This window comes from Lonchura striata, chromosome Z (assembly GCF_046129695.1).
Source record: "Lonchura striata isolate bLonStr1 chromosome Z, bLonStr1.mat, whole genome shotgun sequence".
Lineage (NCBI taxonomy): Eukaryota > Metazoa > Chordata > Aves > Passeriformes > Estrildidae > Lonchura > Lonchura striata.
Genome location: NC_134642.1, coordinates 1,205,879 through 1,225,391, shown reverse-complemented (window position 1 = coordinate 1,225,391; position 19,513 = coordinate 1,205,879). Strand labels below are relative to the sequence as shown.

The following is a 19,513-nucleotide window of genomic DNA, read 5'->3' as shown; positions in this document are numbered from 1 at the left end:
CTCTCCTGGAGCCCCTTGAGGCCCTGGCAGGGGCTCTGAGCTCTCCCTGGAGCTTCTCTTGTGCAGGTGAGCAGCCCTGAGCACAGGGGCAGAGGGGCAGAATCCCCCCTGCCCTGCTGCCCACGCTGGGGGATCAGCCCAGGGCACTGAGTCCAGTTGTTAACCCAGCATGGATCCACGTATTCCCACCACCGATCCGCATATTCCTGCTGTTCATGGAGCATGTGATTGAGGAGATCGGCTTCAGGCAAACCAGAACTGACAGGCTGGCTGAAGGGGAGATAGCTGTGGGTTAGCAACCCTGGAAGGCAAATCTGTCGTAAAGCTTTGCGCTGAGAGCTTTTCACACAGCTCAGCGTAACTTCGCTGGAAAGTTACACAAGTTTTGGTGGGGAGGGAAGGGGAAGAAAAAAAACACCAAAGAAACCCAAACCGCGCTGAAGTCAAGAGTAATGTACTCTGGCACTTGTTCCGGCACTCCCTACACTCCTGCTTGGAAACCCGCCTGCTCGGCCACGGGGAAAGGCGGCCCGTGGGTGGGTGGGTGGGTGGGCAGGGCAGGGCAGGGCAGGGACGTCCCGTGGGTGGGTGGGTGGGTGGGCAGGGCAGGGGCGGCCCGGGGGTGGGTGGGTGGGTGGGCAGGGAAGGGATGTCCCGTGGGTGGGCGGGCAGGGCAGGGACGTCCCGTGGGTGGGCGGGCAGGGCAGGGACGTCCCGTGGGTGGGCGGGCAGGGCAGGGACGTCCCGTGGGTGGGCGGGCAGGGCAGGGAGGTCCCGTGGGTGGGTGGGTGGGTGGGTGGGCAGGGCAGGGAGGTCCCGTGGGTGGGTGGGCAGGGCAGGGAGGTCCCGGAGGTGGGTGGGCAGGGCACGGAGGTCCCGTGGGTGGGCGGGCAGGGCAGGGAGGTCCCGGGGGAGCCGGGCGCGGAGCGGCGGCACAGCCCCAGAGCTGCGCGGACATGGACTGCGGAGTCATCACCTCCAAGACCGTGCTGCTGCTGCTCAGCCTCGCCTTCTGGGTACCGTGGGGATGCCGTGGGGACGGGGACACGCTGCTGGGCTGCTGCGGGACGTGTCCGGGCACTGGGCTCAGCTGTGCGCTCGCACTTTTCTGCAGCAACGCCTAATTTCGTGTTTTTAAAGAGCGGGGAGGTTTAGGGGGTTGAGTTTCTAAGGGAAAAAATAATAAGGTCAGAGCTTGTTGCTTTTTTTTGTTCGTTTTTCTTTTTCTTCGTGGAGTGTTTTTAATGTAGCACTCATGTTTCTAATGTAGTACTCATGTTGTTAATGTAGTATTAATGTTTCTAATGTAGTACTCATTTTTTTAATGTAGTACTCATGTTTCTAATGTAGTATTCATGTTTCTAATGTAGTACCCATGTTTTTAATGTAGTGCTCATATTTTTAACGTAGTGCTCATGTTTTTAGCGTAGTACTCATGTTTTTAATGCAGTACTCATGTTTTTAATGTAGTACTCATGTTTCTAATGCAGTACTCATGTTTTTAATGCAGTACTCATGTTTTTAGCGTAGTACTCATATTTTTAACGTAGTACTCATGTTTTTAGCGTAGTACTCAGGTTTTTAATGTAGTACCCACGTTTTCAATGTAGTACTCACGTTTCTAATGCAGTACTCCTGTTTCTAATGCAGTACTCATGTTTTTAATGTAGTGTAGTTTTTAGTACATTTTTTTTAGTAGTGTTTTTAGTTAAGGCAGTCTAGAGCCACGTTTTGTGATCTGAAGCAAACAGAGCCGCACGGCGAGGGTGTTCTACAAGGGCTCTGCTCCGTATTTGGGGTGAGGAGACTTTTGGGGAGGAAAACTGCTGAGGACTTTGTTCCAGCTATGTCCTTGGCACAGTTACGGCTTTCCAAATCCGTGGTAATTATTTACAAGCAAGTGAGAAAATGAGGGTGGTTTGTATGCTTTGTAGCCTAACTCGCGCTGGTTTGGGGGTGTCGGTATCGGAGGCTTGTGGCAGCCTTGTGGTTGTTGGAAATCTGGGGATTGTTCTGGTAAGCAGGCTCGGCATTCCCCCTGCATGGGGAAGTTTGGAAAGCCCCCACCATCACCACGGACCGCCCTGGGAGTTGTGTGCTGCGCTCGGGGAAGGGCCGTGCCAGACCTGGGGTGTGTCGGGCTCTGCGATGGGGCTTCGCGGCTGCTTTGTAGCACCTGGATGTTCTCCAGACGGGGCTTTTCCAGGGATGCTCCAACCTGCCGGCGACAGCCAGGGCCTGGAGTTGGGCTCAGCATGGCAGTGGCCCTTGCTCTGGGTGTTGCAGGGGCTCTTCCTCAAGAGAAGAACCAGAGTTTTCCAAACAGAGACATGAGGAGAGAAAAAAATAAAGCAAAAGATGGAATACTGCTCTAATTGATCCCTGGGGCCTCGTGGGGTGTGGTGCCGTTTTGTAAAAACATGACTTGCTGCTGGCTGTGGTGGGGAGCTCGTCCCCTCCATCCTCTGCCTCCTCTATGGAGACCCGGCACAATTTATTGCTGCGTGTGCTCCACGTAAATCCTGAACCGCTGGCACAAAGGGAGCTGCAGGCCGAGTCACTGCTGCACACCAGCTGACACGATCTCATATGTCTGCTTGGTTTGTGGTGATTTTCTTTTGGTTTTAGTTTGTTTTTTTTTTTTTAAATTTTATTTTGAAGTATCCACAGCGAAACATTGCAGCATCTCTCTGTTTGTATGTGGAAAACCTCAGATCAGGCGTACCTCAGTTTGGCATCATGGCTTGGCTTTTTGAAAATGAAGCAAGAGCCTTACATCCTCCTAGAAATGTCACTGGTGCTTTTCCTTCTGCTGTAGGAGCACTCTGTACTCGTGACTGGTCATCTGCTTCTGTGGACTGTCAGTAATGATCCTTGTGCACATCTCTGCCCTCTGAATTTGGGGTGACCCAGATCTTTTGGGTTATTTATCATCCCAGTAAGAGCAGTGCAGCCCAGTACCTGTGGCATTTAGATGCTGCTGCCACCATTACGTGTGGTGATCGCATTCCAGCAGCAGAACTGCAGAACCTGGAATTCTGGTTTAGGAGGGTGGAGATGGAGGGACTGATTCTTTTATACTCCCTCAGAACATTTCTAACACTCAGGGCTCTGTAAGTACAAGGCTTCAGATGATTGTGAAAACAGGATTTGCAAAGAACATCAGAGCCCTTCTCCAAGGAGTAATTCATGTCCAGACACTGCTCGCTGCAGATTTTTCCCAGCTCAGAAGTGATTATGGAAAATAATTCACCACCTGCATAGTCAGCAGATGGTGCAGATGTGGTTCTTTGACAGAAGTTATTACTCAAGAATATCCTAAAAAGGCAAAAAAATCCTCTTTTGGATTTCTGATCGTTATCGTGCAGAGTGAAGGAAGTCAGATCTTCCACAATGACAAATCGGGCTTTCTAAATGAGGTGAAAAAACAGCTTTTCTCCTAAGCATCAGGCTCAGCATTGTATGTGCAGGTCATTCTGCGGGTGAGGGATTTATGCATAATTCCCCCCAGAAACTCGGTGATTAAAGATTATTTAATTATTAGGTTACCACGGGTGGTGCTTCAGGCTGTGGGAGTTCTTCCCACCTCGTCTCCTGCTCTTTAGCACCTACCAACTAGGTGTGAGTGAGTGGTTGTTTTGGTGAGTGGGTGCTGGCCTGCTCCAGGTGAAGACTGGTTTATCTCAGGTTTTATCTTGTTTTATTCAGGTTTATCTCATGGGACCTAAAAGAGCAGACAGGAAGGGTCAGAGCAGACCATGATGTTCTTGGCAATGTCTTTTGAGGGGACTTCGCTGGGTGGGATGTGATGATCTTTTTGAAGGAGAGAGGTGAAATGCTGGGATTCACTTCCTTGTCCAAAGGAAGAAACTGAGAATGTTAAAATTAGCTGGAAGCTTTGTGCTCCAGTATTTCTGTATAATGTGCAGTAAACACTTTCCAGGTCACTTCTAACCTCAAAGCATCCAGCACCTTGTCCCTGCTCACCTTCAGCTTCATTGTCACTAAGCAGCTCTCTGCCTTCAGAGGGGATTTGGCATCCACTGGTGGTCCTGGGGATTAGGAGATGGACTTCCACCATCCTTGTGGGTCCCCTCCAAGGCAAGATGTTCTGATTCATCACCAAAGGGCTACCTTAGGTGTTCCTGCAGTGGAAATCCTGCTTGCCCACATTTCCCATTCACTTTTAAGCAGAGGTGGGCATTCCCCAGCCTCCTTGCTTTACTTGCCCAACAGCAGGGAGGAGCATAAGGACAAGTTCCTGCCCAGGGGGCTTTAGCAGGACCAGGAGATTTGAGAGAGCAGCATTTGATCTGCTGACAAGAAGTGCAGCCCCCTGTCATGGGCAGGAACACCTTGCATTAGACCAGGTTGCTCAGGGAATCACTATATTGCTGTGGTTCATTTTAAATAATTTTTGGTGATTTGGAGGTATAAACTTACGGACAGGAAAAATTTCTGCATGTGTGAATGGTTAGAAATCACTCATTCCAGTAAAGAGTACTTTGGGAATGCTTACTCTGAAGCCTCAGTCAGAGAGAAATCTGGATGCTTTTAATGAACAATGTATTGAATGGCAAAGATTTCATTGAGGAAGGGGAGGGGAAGGTGGTGGGTTCCTTGGGAGCTGGAACCACGGTGATTTTTAAGGTCCCTTCCAGCCCCAGCCATTCTATGATTTCTAGCTCATCTCTGAATGCTGAGGGCAGAGCAGCCACATGATGCAGGTCACAGGATGGGGCTGATGCCTGGGCGCTTGGCTGTGATCCTTTTGAGCATGCCCTGAAAGGGTAAAGTTGCTCCTTGTTTGAAATTACTCAGCCCAAAATCAGGAAGAGGAACTGAACTGCCTTTCAGGAAAATGGGCTCTGCTGTATTGCATAGGGGCCTCACGGACTAAATTAAAATGAAGGTGCTGGTGCTGTGTGGTCAGCAGAGGGGAAGTGTTGGGACAGTGATGCAGATTTAGGGAAACAGCCTCAGCCAGACAGTTCCTGTGGCAGTGAAAGGACCTGTTGGATGGCCAGGCTCTGTATCCATCCCTAAAGGCACTTCGGTCTCTTTGAAGGTCTCCCAGTGTGCAGGTCACCAAAACCAGAGGTTAGCAGGCTGAGAAGGTGGGGGTGATCAGCCTGGGGATGAGGAAGTCGTGTGGAGACCACATAACAGCCTTCAACATCTGACGGAGGCTGCAAGGGGAATTCTTCATCAGCAGCTGTAGTGATGGGAGAATGGCTTCTCACTGAAAAGAGGGGAAATTCAGGGTAGGTATTGGGAAGGAATTGTTCCTGTGAGGGTGGTGAGGCACTCTGTAGGTTACCCAGAGAAACAGAAGTGTTCCATACTAGGTTGGACAGTACTTGGAGCAACCTGGGACAGTGGAAGGTGTCCCTGCCCATGGCAGGGCATGGGACTGGGTGATCTTTACAGGTCCTTCCCACCCAAACCCTTCTGGGATTCTGTGGTTCCACGTTGTGGAAGCGCATGTGGTAATTACAGGGGCTCAAGAGGTCCCATTTTAGTACCTCTTTAGCAAGATTTAGGATTAGCTCTGCTGTGATTTAGGTGCACTTTGGTTTAGTTGCAGCGTCCAGTGTCTGAGCCTGGAACAGCTGACTGAGAAATTGCGGTGGTTCTGAAAACAAATATTGAACTACAGGGTGGTTTGTGTCCAGACAGGCTGCTCCGATCCAAAACAGCCTGGCACTGGCTGATAAATCAATCCATGCTCAGCTGAAGTTACACTCCATGCACACTCATGCCCTGCAGTCTGTGTGTTTGGGGAGAATACGAGTGAAAATGGGGGTTCTGACAAGTGAAAATGGGTTTCTCCTCCTCCTGGTCCTGTTGCCTCTGTGATTGTGATTAACCCTATCCCCAAGGCAGGGGTTTAAGCATTAAAAGTTGTAGGAATTGGGGCAGGATTCCTGGCTTTGCACTGCTGTACAGTGTCTCTGTGAGGACATCCCACCATTTGTGCCAGGTATGTGCTGGCTTTTAGGGATGGGAAAATAACACTGAAACTAGGCTTGGGGAACAGAAAGCAGTGTGCTAAAACAACTCCTAAGGTGGACATTTACTTAATATAGCTTGAAAACAAGCCCACTACACCCAGAATCCCCTCTGAGTGTGTGGTTTTGCAGCATGTAAACTGCAGGAAAATGTTGGTTTGGGGATTTTTTCTCCTGAAGAGAGAGATACAGGTTTTCAGAGCATTTTGGCAGCTGCTCATTGTTTTAAATTGAGGAAGAAAAGGAAAAAGCAAGTGCTTCCCACCATAGCCAGCAAGCACCCTGAGGTGTGTTTGGAAGGCAGGCTGAAGCATGCCCTGCAGTCATACATCCCAGCTGAATATTGACGTGTAGCAGAGCTTGGTGAGTCTGCTGTGCCCTGGTGTACCCTGGCTCAGAACAGTTGTCTGGGTTCTGTCCCACCTCTGTAAGCTCATGTGAGGAAACTGGTTGGAAGGCTTTAGTTTGAGGGCAATGACTGGCATGAGATTGGCAGGAATTCTCTCCTGGGGCTGTTGGTGCTGCTGGAATAGAGGACAGCCTGGTGGGAGCTCACAGCTTTGGTGCTTTTTGCTCCAATCCAAAGCCAGGGTGCTGAGTTCAGTATTTTTTATTATTTTGTAAATCAGTGTTTTCACAATGTGAAGATATGAGGGAACACAGCGGGTTTGTGGCTAACAGGAGACCCAATCCTGCCCCAGCCCTGCTCCAGCAGCACAAGGACGTGGAGCTGCTGGAGCCAGCCCAGAGGAGGCCACGGAGCTGCTGCCAGGCTGGAGCCCCTCTGCTCTGGAGCCAGCCTGGCAGAGCTGGGGCTGTTCCCCTGCACAAGAGAAGCTCCAGGGAGAGCTCAGAGCCCCTGCCAGGGCCTCAAGGGGCTCCAGGAGAGCTGCACAGGGACTGGGGACAAGGCAGGCAGGGACAGCACACAGGGAATGGCTCCCACTGCCAGAGGGCAGGCACAGATGGGAGATTGGGAATTGGGAATTGCTGGCTGGGAGGGTGGGCAGGCCCTGGCACAGGGTGCCCAGAGCAGCAGTTTTGCTTGCTCCTCGGAGCCTGGGCTTGCCCATATGATGCTGACAGGGCCAGTGAGCACAAGCTGAGGCACAGGATGGTCCCTCTGAACATCACAAACCTTTTTCACAGTGAGAGTGACGAAGCACAATCACACACTGTCCTGGGTGAAGCCAGAGAACACAAATGTGACATTACCTGATTTATGATTTAGAGAAATTAATACCAATAAGCAGGGTAGGAAACGGTAGCTGAAGCCAGGAGTTCCCTACCAGCTGGCAGAGTTCTAAATCCAGGATGGAAAATGGAGAGAAAATTGTGCAGGTGGGATGGGAGGTGCTGAGCTGGGGTCACTCTCATTGCTGCTCCAAACCAGCTTTGCCTCAGGCTAAGGGAGACCCTCAGCCCTGGGAAGTGCCTGGTCCATGTGGGACAAGGGAGCTTTAAACTGCTTAAAATGAGGATAAAGTGAGGAAAGCTTTCTGAAAAATGCTCAATGCCTTTCTTTTCCCCTAAAGTCCCTAGAAAACCTGTTGCCTCCCTGAAAATGGGGTAGTGCAGCAGCCAGGGAGGACTTGAAACCGTGGCAGTGAATGGGAAGAATAAATCTTGTAGTACAATAAATCAGCAAGGGAGCTAGATAGTGATTTTCTTTGCTATGCAAGCTGGCTGTTGGGTAATAAAATACGTTATTTATGGAGGAAATGTGCAAAACCTTTCAAGCAGAAGATTTATGTGTCAAGGTAAATAAAAAGCACTTCTTGTACACAGAAAAAAAAAGCCAAACAAAAAAAAGACATGGAGTGTCTTCTGTGTTAAGGAAAGGATGGGCAGCTGTAACTGAGACCAGTGTTGCTGGAGGCTGATTCTAGATATGAGAGACATGGGGGCAGCACAATAGTAATAACTGGAATTGGCAACTAATAATTGAAGAATAATTGATGTAATAATTTGCATCTGACTATGCAAAGATACTGGTAAAAAAGTGGGATTTGAGCCTTAAAATTAACTCTGGCAGCTCTGTGAGCTGACTGTCTAATGATGAGTTAGGTGGCAGTGGTTCAGAAAGGGTTTGTGTGGATATTCATAGTTCATCCAGTTTGTATTTGCAGTAGTTTGCTGTAGAAGACAGCTGCTCTTACTGTGTAATGAAAAATTGTATTCTTTCTCTTACCTGTCTTTGCTCATAGGAAGTTAATGAGACAGGGAAAAGTCCAGCCAGCCTGAGTTTTGTGCTGTTATGGATATTAGTGCTGGCCCTGGGAAAGTCCCATTGGACAAAGGAGAAATGTCTGTAGGTCTCACACCCTCGATTTTTTACTGTATAGAGGCTGCATCTTGCTGGACTCATGGGGTGAATTCGGAATTCACCGTGTCCTTAAGCTTCTCCTTTTAACACTACAGCTTTGTTACTCTGTATTTTTAATTTTCCTGCCTTTTCAAATGAAAGTCTCACACCAGTTTACAGTAACAGATCGAGTCATAAAATCAACACTCTGAAATGGGAGGATGCTGGAGGAAACATTTTAAAAACTGCCCCAAATCCTCCAAGCAGCAGACTCTGCCTTTTAACATCATAGTTGGTAGTTTGCTCCTTTGCTGTGCCTTATCTGGGTTTGGCAGGGGACAAAGAAGCCTGTGCTGATAACTGTGAACGAACAGTAACCTCTGTTCTCAGCCGTCACATAAGCTTGGCTTATGAAAACAGAGAAGTAAAGGTGGAAAAGCACCTGTTCTGCTTCACTGATACAAAGGAAAGATTTTATATATATATATATATATATAATTTGCATATATTTCAGAGCAGTGGTATAAAGGAAGATTTAAGCAGCCCCTTCTGTGTCTGTGATTAAGTGGCATGAAGTATTTGCATGGCTATAAGCCTCCTGAAAAAGATAGGGGCTTTTGGTCATGAGCACATAAAAACAGTGGAACACGAAGTTAAGAGGCTTGTTGCATTTTTAAAAAATACATAAAATCAGTGTTTTCCAGCAGCTGTCCTGCTCTGCGTCAGTCAGACAGTCCAGGGTTCTGTTTCTTGGGCAGGAGTGAGTATTCACGGTGCTCTGCGTGTGTTTTGTGACTGGGAGATCCCCTTATTGTGTTTGTCCTCTGTGCACCAGCTTCCCTGGCTCAGCTAAGCGTGGAAGGGCTTGGTGAGCTCAGGCCCTGCCCAAACCTCTGCCTGGGAAAATCTGGTGACTGTCACAGCTTGGCTTTCTTCTCACTCAGCCCCGAGGAGTTCACTTTTTCACGCTCCAGTAGTTTTTCTGCTTTCTGTCAAGGGCGTGGGATATGAAAAATGGAGTGATTCTGGCACTAGGTCCTTGAAGGGTGAGGCAGCCGAGGCGGCTGCGGCTCCGTTGCCCAGCTGTGAAAAGGGGTTTTCTTACAAAATTTCCTTTGGCCTCATCTTGCCATCATGTCTTAAGGAAGTCACCAGCACTGTGAAGCAGCAGCAGCGGTTTCCTGGTGGCCTGGTGAGTCAGTGTGCGTGGGCAGGACAGGTCAGGGGTGGGTGTTGTGCTGGCTGTGGGTGGCCCAGGGGAGATGTTTCTCCCCCATCCTCCTTGAGTCACCCTGGGCTGCCCTGCCGGGGTTTGTGCCCGCGCCCTGGGAGCCTGCTGGGCACTGGCTGGCTGCAAGCACGCTGACAAGCAGGAGACTGACAAAAAGTGTGACAAAAAGTGTGTTTTTTGGCATAATCCTAGCATACTCGTGTGTAATTTTAGATGGGTTTGTGGAGGTGGTTGACTAATCGTGGAAAAGGAGGTATTTGATCTATTCCTCCTCAAAAGTAATTGCTCAGACTGGTCTGTGTGTTTGTGGGATTGTTTATTTATTGAGATCCAGCAGAAACCTAATCAAACAAACTTTGAGATCCATCTTTTGCAAGGCAAAGGACTTGTCCTTCTAGAGAAGTACATCTTCATCTTAGATCTAGGAATGGGCTGTAGGCTGTGTGATGTTGAGGTGAAAAAAATCCCTCCATTTTGATTTTGAATTTGCCTTAAATTCTGGAAAGGCTTAAGGGAAGAGTTTGGATTTAAGCTCTGAAGTATTTTTCATCTTTGCTTTCAAAACTCGTCTCTGGGACTCACCTTGAAAAATCAGGGAAGAGGTCATTAGCTGTGATGCTTCCATTCCTAAGTGACCCTGCTCTTCAAGGCTTCCGGATTCTTCCCACTGAATTAAAATTCATGTGTGATGTTGTGGCAGTATCTGTGGTCATCTTCCTTTAAGTCTTTTCCCAAAGACTTCTGGTGTTGTGTCATTACACTTCCTTTTTCTGCTTGGAAGCAGAAGTTAGGAAATTTTAGTAGATTTTTTGTTGGTTGTGCTTTGTCTCTGACCAGAAACAAGGCAATCCTGAGTATTGCAATAAAACCCACTGTGAAAGTGCTTTATATTTGATGTCCTTGAACTTAACCCTAGACCTTCTGGCTTGTCTTGGAGCTTTGCTGGTCCTGGCTTTAGGGGCCTTTTGTGAATTGGCTTAATAATTTATTCATTTTTTTCCTTCATTTGTGGCAGTCTTTTACTTGCAGCAAGGTTTTTCTTGGCTCCCCACAGCTAAGAAAGCATTGATCTTCAGCATGTCTTGTGCTGCTTCCTTTGCCTGTTGAGCGCACTGGAAATGGATGAAAATTGGGATATGGATGAAAAATGGAGAATGTTTCTCCACCATGGTGGAGAGGGACTTTGGAAAAGACACTGGATTGACAGGACAAGAGGGAACGGCTTCCCACTGCCAGAGGGTGGGGTGAGATGAGATATTGGGAAGGAATCATTCCCTGCGGTGGTGGTGAGGCCCTGGCATGACTTTGCTTGCCCCTACAGACACGTGCATCCAGCATTCCAGGCCAGAAATACAGGATACACTTTCTGAGTCATGCACCTTCCTTCTTTTTGTGCAACTGAAGGCAAAGGAGGATGGAGGTGGTGTGTCCCCCACCTCCACCTTTACTGTGGCAGCAGCTCTCTGACCACAGGGACAAACAACTTGCCCAGAATGATGCCTGGGAAAGGTTGTGAGAAGATCAGAGGCACGAGTGAGGAACAATTCTTATCTTCACTTGCTGCACCTGGTATTGTGAACATGTGCAATGTGTTATGAGATTTGTTTACCAAAGGGCGGTTTCTTAATTAGCCAGTGGTGATGGTGTTTTGAATGGAGGACCAGTCAATTCCACCTGTAGCAAACTAGGGTATAAAAAAGAAATTAATAAATTTCTTAATAAACTAAAATAATCGGCCTTGTGTGAATACATTGATTATTACCCAGCTGGGGGCCCGTTGCTGAGACGCTTTACTGCTGCTGCCATTCCAAGGACTTTTCCTGTCTCCCTTTTGGTTCAGGAACAGAAGGTGAGGTTACTCCTCCTCAACTCCTCACTCCTGTGGTGAAGTGAGAAGGTAGTGGTGCCCTTTGAGATAAAGTAGTCTCATCCTTTCCCTGAATCCCTAAAAAGGGGTGGCAGGAAAAAGCTACAGTCACCCTACACTGGTAGATGGGGAAATAGGAAACAGATTTTCCTCAATGAGAGGAAAAATGAAAGGAAGCTTTAGCAACCAGTTTAATCATTAGCATATCTGAAAACCCAGTGCATGTGGAAAAGAAAAACAAATAACCTGTTGAGAATTGGTGATCCTATTCCTTTTCCTGATATCCCACTTTGTAGAGAACCTGCTGTATGTAAGCCCTGGGATCTTTCAGGTCCTGTACTAAATGTCTGGCTTCATCACCTGGTGCATCTAGCCCCAGTAATTCTGGGGTACAGACAGCATCCAGGAATGTGAGATTATGGGATGGGAGCTGTCTGAAACAAATGATGTTCCTGCACTCGGAGGTAATTGAAAGGCAGGCAGCAGACCTGGCTGGAGGGGAAAGAGCCAAACAAGGTCAAGGAATTAGCAAGTCCTAGCTCCAGCATGAGGAGTGTTTGATTAATTAAAATGTACAGTGCTGGGGAGGTAACAAACTGCTCCAAGGCTGCGTGATGAAATCCTGCTGTGACCTGTTGAAAACAAACCAGCTGGTTTCCCTTAAGTTTCCAGAATGTGAATATGGAGTGTGCTTAATTTTCCTCATGCTGCAGGATTACAGAGGGTGGATGAGCCATCCTGACTCCTGAGAGATTTTTTTTTTTTGTGCCATCAGTAAGGGCACAAAATGGCTGAGTCTTTTGGTGTTGTTTCCAGGGCTATACCCAGTCCAGTGGGCAAAAGTCTTTGGTCTCCAGGGCAGCTGCCACTGGTGCGCTCTGCCTTAGCCTCAAAAGACAAAACATCCTTCTGGGAGAGAGATTATTTTAGAGGTTGTAGAAAGCTGTTTCCTTCAGGAAAAGGAGGGACTGTTTTGTTGAGACTAGGTACATTTGTGTCTGCCTTAGTGGTTAATGAGAATGCGAAGGATGAGTTTTTCTCAACAAACAAAAAAAAAATCAACCCTGTGGTGATCTGATTCCTACTAATGCAGCCTTGGGTGGGATGTAGCGTGAGCTTGGCATTCTGCAAAGACACTGATGCAGTTCTATAGACACCATCCTTTCAGCTCAGCTCCCGTGGTGCCTTATTAGCAGGGGAGTGACACAGTGAATTTTGTCTTCTCTGTGTTCAAGTTTGAATGCCTAGATTAGGTAATAGTTTCAGACTCAGTGTTCTTTTCCACTAGTTCTTTGCACGCTGTAGCCATTATTTCTAAAATCACTATAAGAAAACAATCCATTATTAGTTTCCAGGTCAGAGGCTTAATAAACAGCAGCTAATCACTTTTCCTTACTGCATTTCAGGCGGCAGCTGCAGGCCTCAGCTATGTTGGGGCGTACGTCATCAACACCTACAAGAGCTACGACAGCTTTCTGCAGGACAAGTACGCCCTGCTGCCGGCTGTGATCATCATTTGTGTGGCCTTGGTGATGTTCATCATCGGGCTGATCGGCTGCTGCGCCACTTTCCGCGAGTCCCGGGTGGGCCTGGGGCTGGTGAGTGTCACCGAGGTGCAGCAAAGGGAAAGGTCGTGGTGATACGCAGTGCTGAAGCACTGCTTGCTTGTGCGAGTCGCTGTCCTAGTTTAGGGCAAATTTGGGAGAAAACCTCTGGAAGGAAACAAACCCCCACGGCACCTCCCCACCCACCTGGTTCGGGAAGAATTTTCTTGGAGAGAAGTGGGAAAAAACACTCCCCCAGCACCAAAAAATGAGCAACACCGGATGACAACAAAACCCTTTCACCACTCTGAAGAGATTAACAAATCCAGAGAGTCTTTCCTGGGGGTGGTCTCCCAGGTCTGGACGCTGGGGATTGCTTTGGGCACTGGGGATGGCTGCTGCAGATCAAAAAGCACAGGCTCTGGGTGTTTCCCAAGTCCCAGTCCGGAGCAGGTTGGATGGTATTCAGGAAAGGGAAAGGAAAAAAACAGTCCAGGGAAAAAATTTGACTGCTTAGTCAAAGCAAAAGCAAAGGCAGAAGCAGGAGCAAGAGCAAGCAAAGCAAGCAAGCAAGCAAAAGCAAGCCAGCCAGCACTGGCCTCTTCTAGACAGCAGACCATGGGGGGAGGTGAACAGGCTGATAACAAGGCAAAACAAACCTTCACTTTCAGAGTCAGTTCTGAAAGCACAGAACATATCAAACATAAACAGAACACACATCGGGGATTCAGACACCATAACATCAGCCTAGGACATTCACCTATGGCTGAGATGCTGTGATCTGCCTCAGCTAGCTAAGAGAAGATGAGTGTGGGGAGCAGCAAGTTTTGAGGAGTGAGGTGGCGGAAATATGAGTTTCTAAGCAAGCAGACCAGATGCACATCCATTTTTCTGCTGACTCCAGTCCTCTGAACATGGCCCAAACCGAGCCCCTCAACTCAACCCATGTGTTGAGTTCCTGTGGCTGATCCAGGTGCCTGGTGCAGTTCTTGGTCTCTTGCTGGCAATAGCTCTGGGGGACACTGTTTTCCTCTGAGTTTTGAGGAGTGAGGTGGTGAAGGAACAGATGGAAATACGAGTTTCTAAGCAAGAAAACCAGATGTGTATCCATTTTTCTGCTGACTTCAGTCCTCTGAGTGGTGAAAGCATGCCTTGACTGCTCGCAGATTTACTTTTAAAAATCCAGAAAGGTTCACCTAGAGTAGCTTCATGCCCAGACTCATGTCCTGAAGGCAGTGTGAGCCCAACAAGCAGTGCACGGTGTACCTAACTCAGCTGCTGGTTTATCTGTGCGCTCTCCCCTTTGACATCCACCTTGTCAAGTGTTCGCTAGGCTCAGGTCACATCGTGGCAGTGTTCAGGATCAGGCACAGAGCCTGTGGAGCCACAGTCATCATCCCAGACATGCACAGTAATCCCCAAAATGTTTGGGTTGCAAAGGACCTTAAAGATTATCCGGTTCCAACCCCTTTTTCATGGGCAGGAACAGCTTCCACTGCACCAGCCATGTTGCTCCAAACCCTGTCCAACCTGGCCTTGAACAATTCTAGGGGTGAGGCAGCCACAGCTTCTTCTATCCTAAATTATCTTCTGGGAACTATTTTGATTGGAGAGGCAATAAGAGATAATGATCACTTACTGCTGTAAATTAATGTGAAGTCTATTGTGCAGTTGAGTTCAAGTGCTGGGCGAGTCTTTCTTATTGTCTCTCTTTTTTATTTTCAGTTCTTGGCCATTATCCTGATTATCTTCATTGCAGAAGTGTCCGCTTTTGTCTTGGGATTTGTTTACAGGGAAAAGGTAAATTAAGAATTAACATCTCTGTCCCAACATAAAAGTAAAGAATACATTTCACATTGCTTACTCATTCCAATTTATCTTTTTTTTTTTTTTACTTCATCCCCTGTCCTGCAACCTGCAGAGCAAATGGGAATGGGGATGTCTTTGGAATACGGTGAATATATAAAGTACCTGGCAGATATCATAACAGTCTCTGAGTTGGATTAAAAAGTTGCTGATGCTCCCAAAGGAGGGCTTTTCCATCAAGGGCAACAACCCAGGAACATGATTCTGCTTAAGTGCCACCTGAATTTTGTCTTAAACATTGCTTGATTTTTTCTTATTTCTTATTTTTTTCCCCCTACTTATTTGGGATACAGATCTTCTGCAGTTTCCACCAGTTGAAATTTTCAGCTCTCACACTAAAACCGTCTGCATTGTTTTTCTCTCTCTAAACAGGTAAAATCAGATGTGCAAGGTACAATGCGCTCAGTCTTTGAGAAGTATGATGGCAGAGACCCAGAGTCTACAGTTGTGGATTACTTGCAAAGACGGGTAAGAAAATATTTAAGCATTGTTTGGAAAAGAAGAGTTGGGTCCTAAACAAGGAATTTAAGCTGGGAAAGAAGGGGAGAGGATGAGTGGAGCTTGGAACTTGGCTCTGTGTTTAGCATCCAATTCTCCAAGGCAGCTGAGGATGCCCCTCATTTTGAAGAGGCGTGTTCAGGCTATGGATGTGAAATTATGTAGTGAGGGATGTGGCTGATGTGAGTGACATTTGCATCACAGCAAATAAGTCCCTATGAATAACTGCTGCTGAGAACACCGCACCATAAAAATAGTGAGATGATGGAAGACTCTACCCCGCAACTCGTCACCTTCCTGTTGGAGCTTTCACAAAGAATAAACTAAGAGGGATGTCATAATCTGTGAAGGAGATTGATTTATTACATCTGTGACTGTTTTCCTGAAGCACTGCCGCTTGTAAATCTGCTGCAAACTACTGGCAGCTCTGCCTCTTAACTCACCACGAGCATTCACATATACATATATTATATATATATATATAATGTAACTAGTAATACGTATGTATAACGCTGTGCAACATAACTGCTGTGTCACTGTTCTGTGTTTGGTAGCTTCACTGCTGCGGGGTTAAGAACTACAGTGACTGGACGACCACCCAGTGGTTTAATTCCACTGGGAACCAGAGTGTCCCCCTGAGCTGCTGCCAGCAAGAGGCCAGGAACTGCACCGGGCGCCTGGATCAGCCGCAGGAACTCAACACACGGGTGAGGATGAGGGGCTTGGTTTGGGCCATGTTCAGTTAGGCCATGTTCATTTTTCAGCCAGGTGGAACCGTGGAGGGAAGCACACCTGGCAGAGTTCAGGGATATGCCTACAGCTGTAGCTGTTTAAACTGATCTGGGGCAGGGGAACAGACTCCTCTGGGATTGACCACGCTGAATCTGGAGGATGACGATGCTCAGAGGGCTGGAGCCCCTCTGCTCTGGAGCCAGCCTGGCAGAGCTGGGGCTGTTCCCTTGCACAAGAGAAGCTCCAGGGAGAGCTCAGAGCCCCTGCCAGGGCCTAAAAGTTGCCTGTAAGGAAGATGAGGTCAAACATTTTAACAGGGCCTGTTGCAAAACGACAAGGAGTAATGTTTTTAAGCTAGAGGACGATCAGTGTAGGTCAGATATGAGGATGGGGAGGCTCTGGCACAGGTTGCCCACAGGAGCTGTGGCTGCCTGTGGATCCCTGGAAGTGCCCAAGGCCAGGTTGGACAGGGCTTGGAGCAGCCTGGGATAGTGGAAGGTGTCCTTGCCCATGGCAGGGGATGGAACTGAATGATATTTATAAAGTCCCTTCCAACCCAAACCATTCTGTGATTCAATTAACTCCATACCAGGTTGTCTAGTCTGGGGCATAAGCCCCTAAATTGACTTCTATAGATACCATGGATGGCCATTCTGGCTCTAGGGCTCTTGTTTAAATGACCTGAGCTAGAGGAAATTCAGATGCAGCAATTCAGTTAATGCCATTTTCTCAGTGCCTCTCCTCATGCAGGAGGAAATAAGCCATCAGGTCTGGAAGACAAGAATGGAGTTCCTCAGATCTGCAGCGCTGATTATGCAGGCCTTACCAGGCCCTGCTTCCTTGGGAGAGCTGGGGGGGGAAATAATAAAAACTTCCAGCTGGGTGAACACCTTTTAACATGTTTCTACCTCTCTCTTTCGTGGCAGGGCTGTGCACAGGAGGTGGAGACTGGGCTGCAGAGCGTTATCAGCTATGCCATGCTGGTAATCCTGGGGTTTGCCATTGTAAAGGTAAATGCTCCTGTCTCTTCCCTCATGGAAAATAGTAGTTTCCCCTTGGCTTTCGGGTCTTTTTCATCTTCATTATCCCAACAGCCCTACAGCTTTCTTCTGCCTCTGAAATAGACTCAGTCCTATGTTCCTCGCTGGTATTTTTCCAGCTGTCTCTGTTTCATCTGCCTCACAATGATGGGAGGGATTCGAAAGACAGTAGGGGATTTGGGCTGGAAATTCAGTGTGGAATCCATTTTATCATAGTCACAGAATCCCAGGATCGTTTAGTTCTTAAGGGACCTTAAAGCCCATCCAGTCCCACCCCCCACCATGGGCAGGGACACCTTCCACCTCCTCCAAGCCCCATCCAGTCTGGCCTTGGACACTGCCAGGGATCCAGGGACAGCCACAGCTGCTCTGGGCACCCTGGGCCAGGGCTGCCCACCCTCCCAGCCAGCAATTCCTTCCAAATATCCCATCCATCCCTGCCCTTCCTGGTGGGAAGCCACTCCTGTCACTCCTTGTCCAAAAATGTGCTTAAATAGTTTGGAGAACTCATTTTATCCCAGAACAATCCTAGCCTTTCACTGAAATTTTCCCCATGGCGAGATAGCTAGTAATTAATGAGACTGTATTAATTAATGGAACAAACCAGAGAGGAAGCACTCCAGACAGATCTATTACTGGGAATTGGTATGCAAAAATAACACTTTCTGTAGATGTATTTTTAAATTAGTTTTTTTTTTCATACGGTGAAGTCATCCACTGTGTAGGTGTTTAATCTGACAACTGAAACAGAAACACAGCAGGACTAAGTCCCTTGTGCACTCCCTCTTTTCCAGTTCTTCGGCATGCTGAGCATCTGTGTGCTTACTTGCAAGAAAGAAGAAAGTGGATATCAGCCTCTTTACTAAGTGGTGTTTGCTTAATAAACTGAAAAGAACATTCTTGCTTCCTGATGATGAAACTGATTTGTGATCATACCACAGCTTTCTGAAACGTTATGCTAAGTTTGGACCTGTGACTACGGGTAGCACTGGGTGGTGTAGTAGGCTCCAGAAAGAAACTTTCTTCTGACCTTTTTTCCTCTGCCCCAAAAACATGCAGCAGAAACTTTATCTTTTAATCAATAAACTGGTGGAGACCACAGGAGGGGTTTCAGCTGCCTGCACAAACGTCACATCATTCCCATGGTGTGGTTTAAACAACAAAAGAAACTTCTGAGTGCCAGGTTTATATACTCTTCATAGGCATGGGGATCTGTACTATGTTTTTTTTTTTCTGTATCGGATTGTGCAGTTTCAGGGTTTTTCCCCTTTTCTTATGTCATACGTTATAATTCTGTTTACTGCAGAGGTTGTTAGCGCAAGACAACCCCACGCTTCAAGTCTAGAACAGGCATTTGTGTGGTTGTTTGGAGCAGCTAACAAACATGAAAAACCCCAGGTTTTGGGCTCAGAACTCTCTCTTTGGTTTGTTTTTAATCTCTTAATTATTGACATTAAAAATTCCTTATGAAGCAGGGCTTTCGAACATTTTCTTCCTCCTTTTTCTGTGGTTTGCCTGGCGGAATTAGTGCCACATTTCCACCCTGACCACGCTTCTCTGCTAAAATATTAAGATGTATTCTTTTACAAAGCAGTTTCAATAACCTGTCCTAGTGCTGCTTTTGCATTTTCTGTTCTCCTTAATTCTACTGGACACAGACTGGATTGCATTCCTGCGTTAACACAGTCCTTCAACTCGTTTGTGTGTTATAAGCTCTTCAGGATTTTGGGGATAAAGAGGGAGCTGTGAGCTTTTATGTGTCAGGGAATTGTGAAAAAGCAACAGAGATTCTGCTGATTCCTTCCTTGGAGATATAAGCAGCCTGTCCTTAACAAAATAAACTTTTATATTTGTAGCTAATAAGTGAAAAAAAAATTAGCTTGGGATCAGTGTAAAGTGTTGAATTATCTCTGTCCCTTTCCCATGAGAAAAAATGTGATGGGTGATGATATCCTATAGGGGACACACCAGCGTGAGCATGTGTATGTTGAAAAATGAGTTTTTACTGAGGGCTTTGTCTTCTGTTAAACGCTGAAATAAACTGAATTTATACGACCAAGTAATAAATAGTGCGTCGGCAGTTGTTGGATGCTGTAGTAATTCCCTGGAGGGAGTGAAGTCCTCAGGGGCGGAACCGGAGCGGGGCGCTCAGAGAGATCCCGCCTGGCTCCCCTCAGCCATTCCGCCTTCCTTCCGCCCTTCTTCACTGTTTCCCTCAGCCATGCCTTCCCTTCCCGCTGCCTCTCGGCGATCCCGGCTCCCTTATTATCCAGTTCCCCTCAGCCATTCCGCCTTCCTTCCGCCCTTCTTCACTGTTTCCCTCAGCCATGCCTTCCCTTCCCGCTGCCTTTCAGCGATCCCGGCTCCCTTCTCACCCAGCAATTCCGCCTTTCGCTCCCCTCAGCGATCCCGCCTCCCT

At 47.6% G+C, this 19,513-nt stretch overlaps 1 protein-coding gene across 1 annotated transcript; it reads left to right on the top strand.

Annotated features, from left to right (window-relative positions):
• Positions 1-899: 899 nt before the first annotated feature.
• LOC110481543 (tetraspanin-36) lies at positions 900-18,195 on the top strand. The gene is made up of 7 exons (XM_021550245.2): positions 900-1,016; positions 12,821-13,012; positions 14,684-14,758; positions 15,197-15,292; positions 15,877-16,029; positions 16,981-17,064; positions 17,889-18,195. The coding sequence occupies exons 1-7, from the start codon at positions 957-959 to the stop codon at positions 17,958-17,960; spliced, it is 732 nt and encodes a 243-aa protein (XP_021405920.2). The 5' UTR covers positions 900-956; the 3' UTR covers positions 17,961-18,195.
• The last annotated feature ends 1,318 nt before the right edge of the window (positions 18,196-19,513 follow it).

Coding starts and splice junctions, on each gene's coding strand:
- LOC110481543 (XM_021550245.2), top strand. CDS start 957: ATGGACTGCGGAGTCATCACCTCCAAGACCGTGCTGCTGCTGCTCAGC. Junction 14,759..15,196: donor GATTTGTTTACAGGGAAAAG/GTAAATTAAGAA, acceptor CTCTCTAAACAG/GTAAAATCAGATGTGCAAGG. Junction 17,065..17,888: donor TGGGGTTTGCCATTGTAAAG/GTAAATGCTCCT, acceptor CCTCTTTTCCAG/TTCTTCGGCATGCTGAGCAT.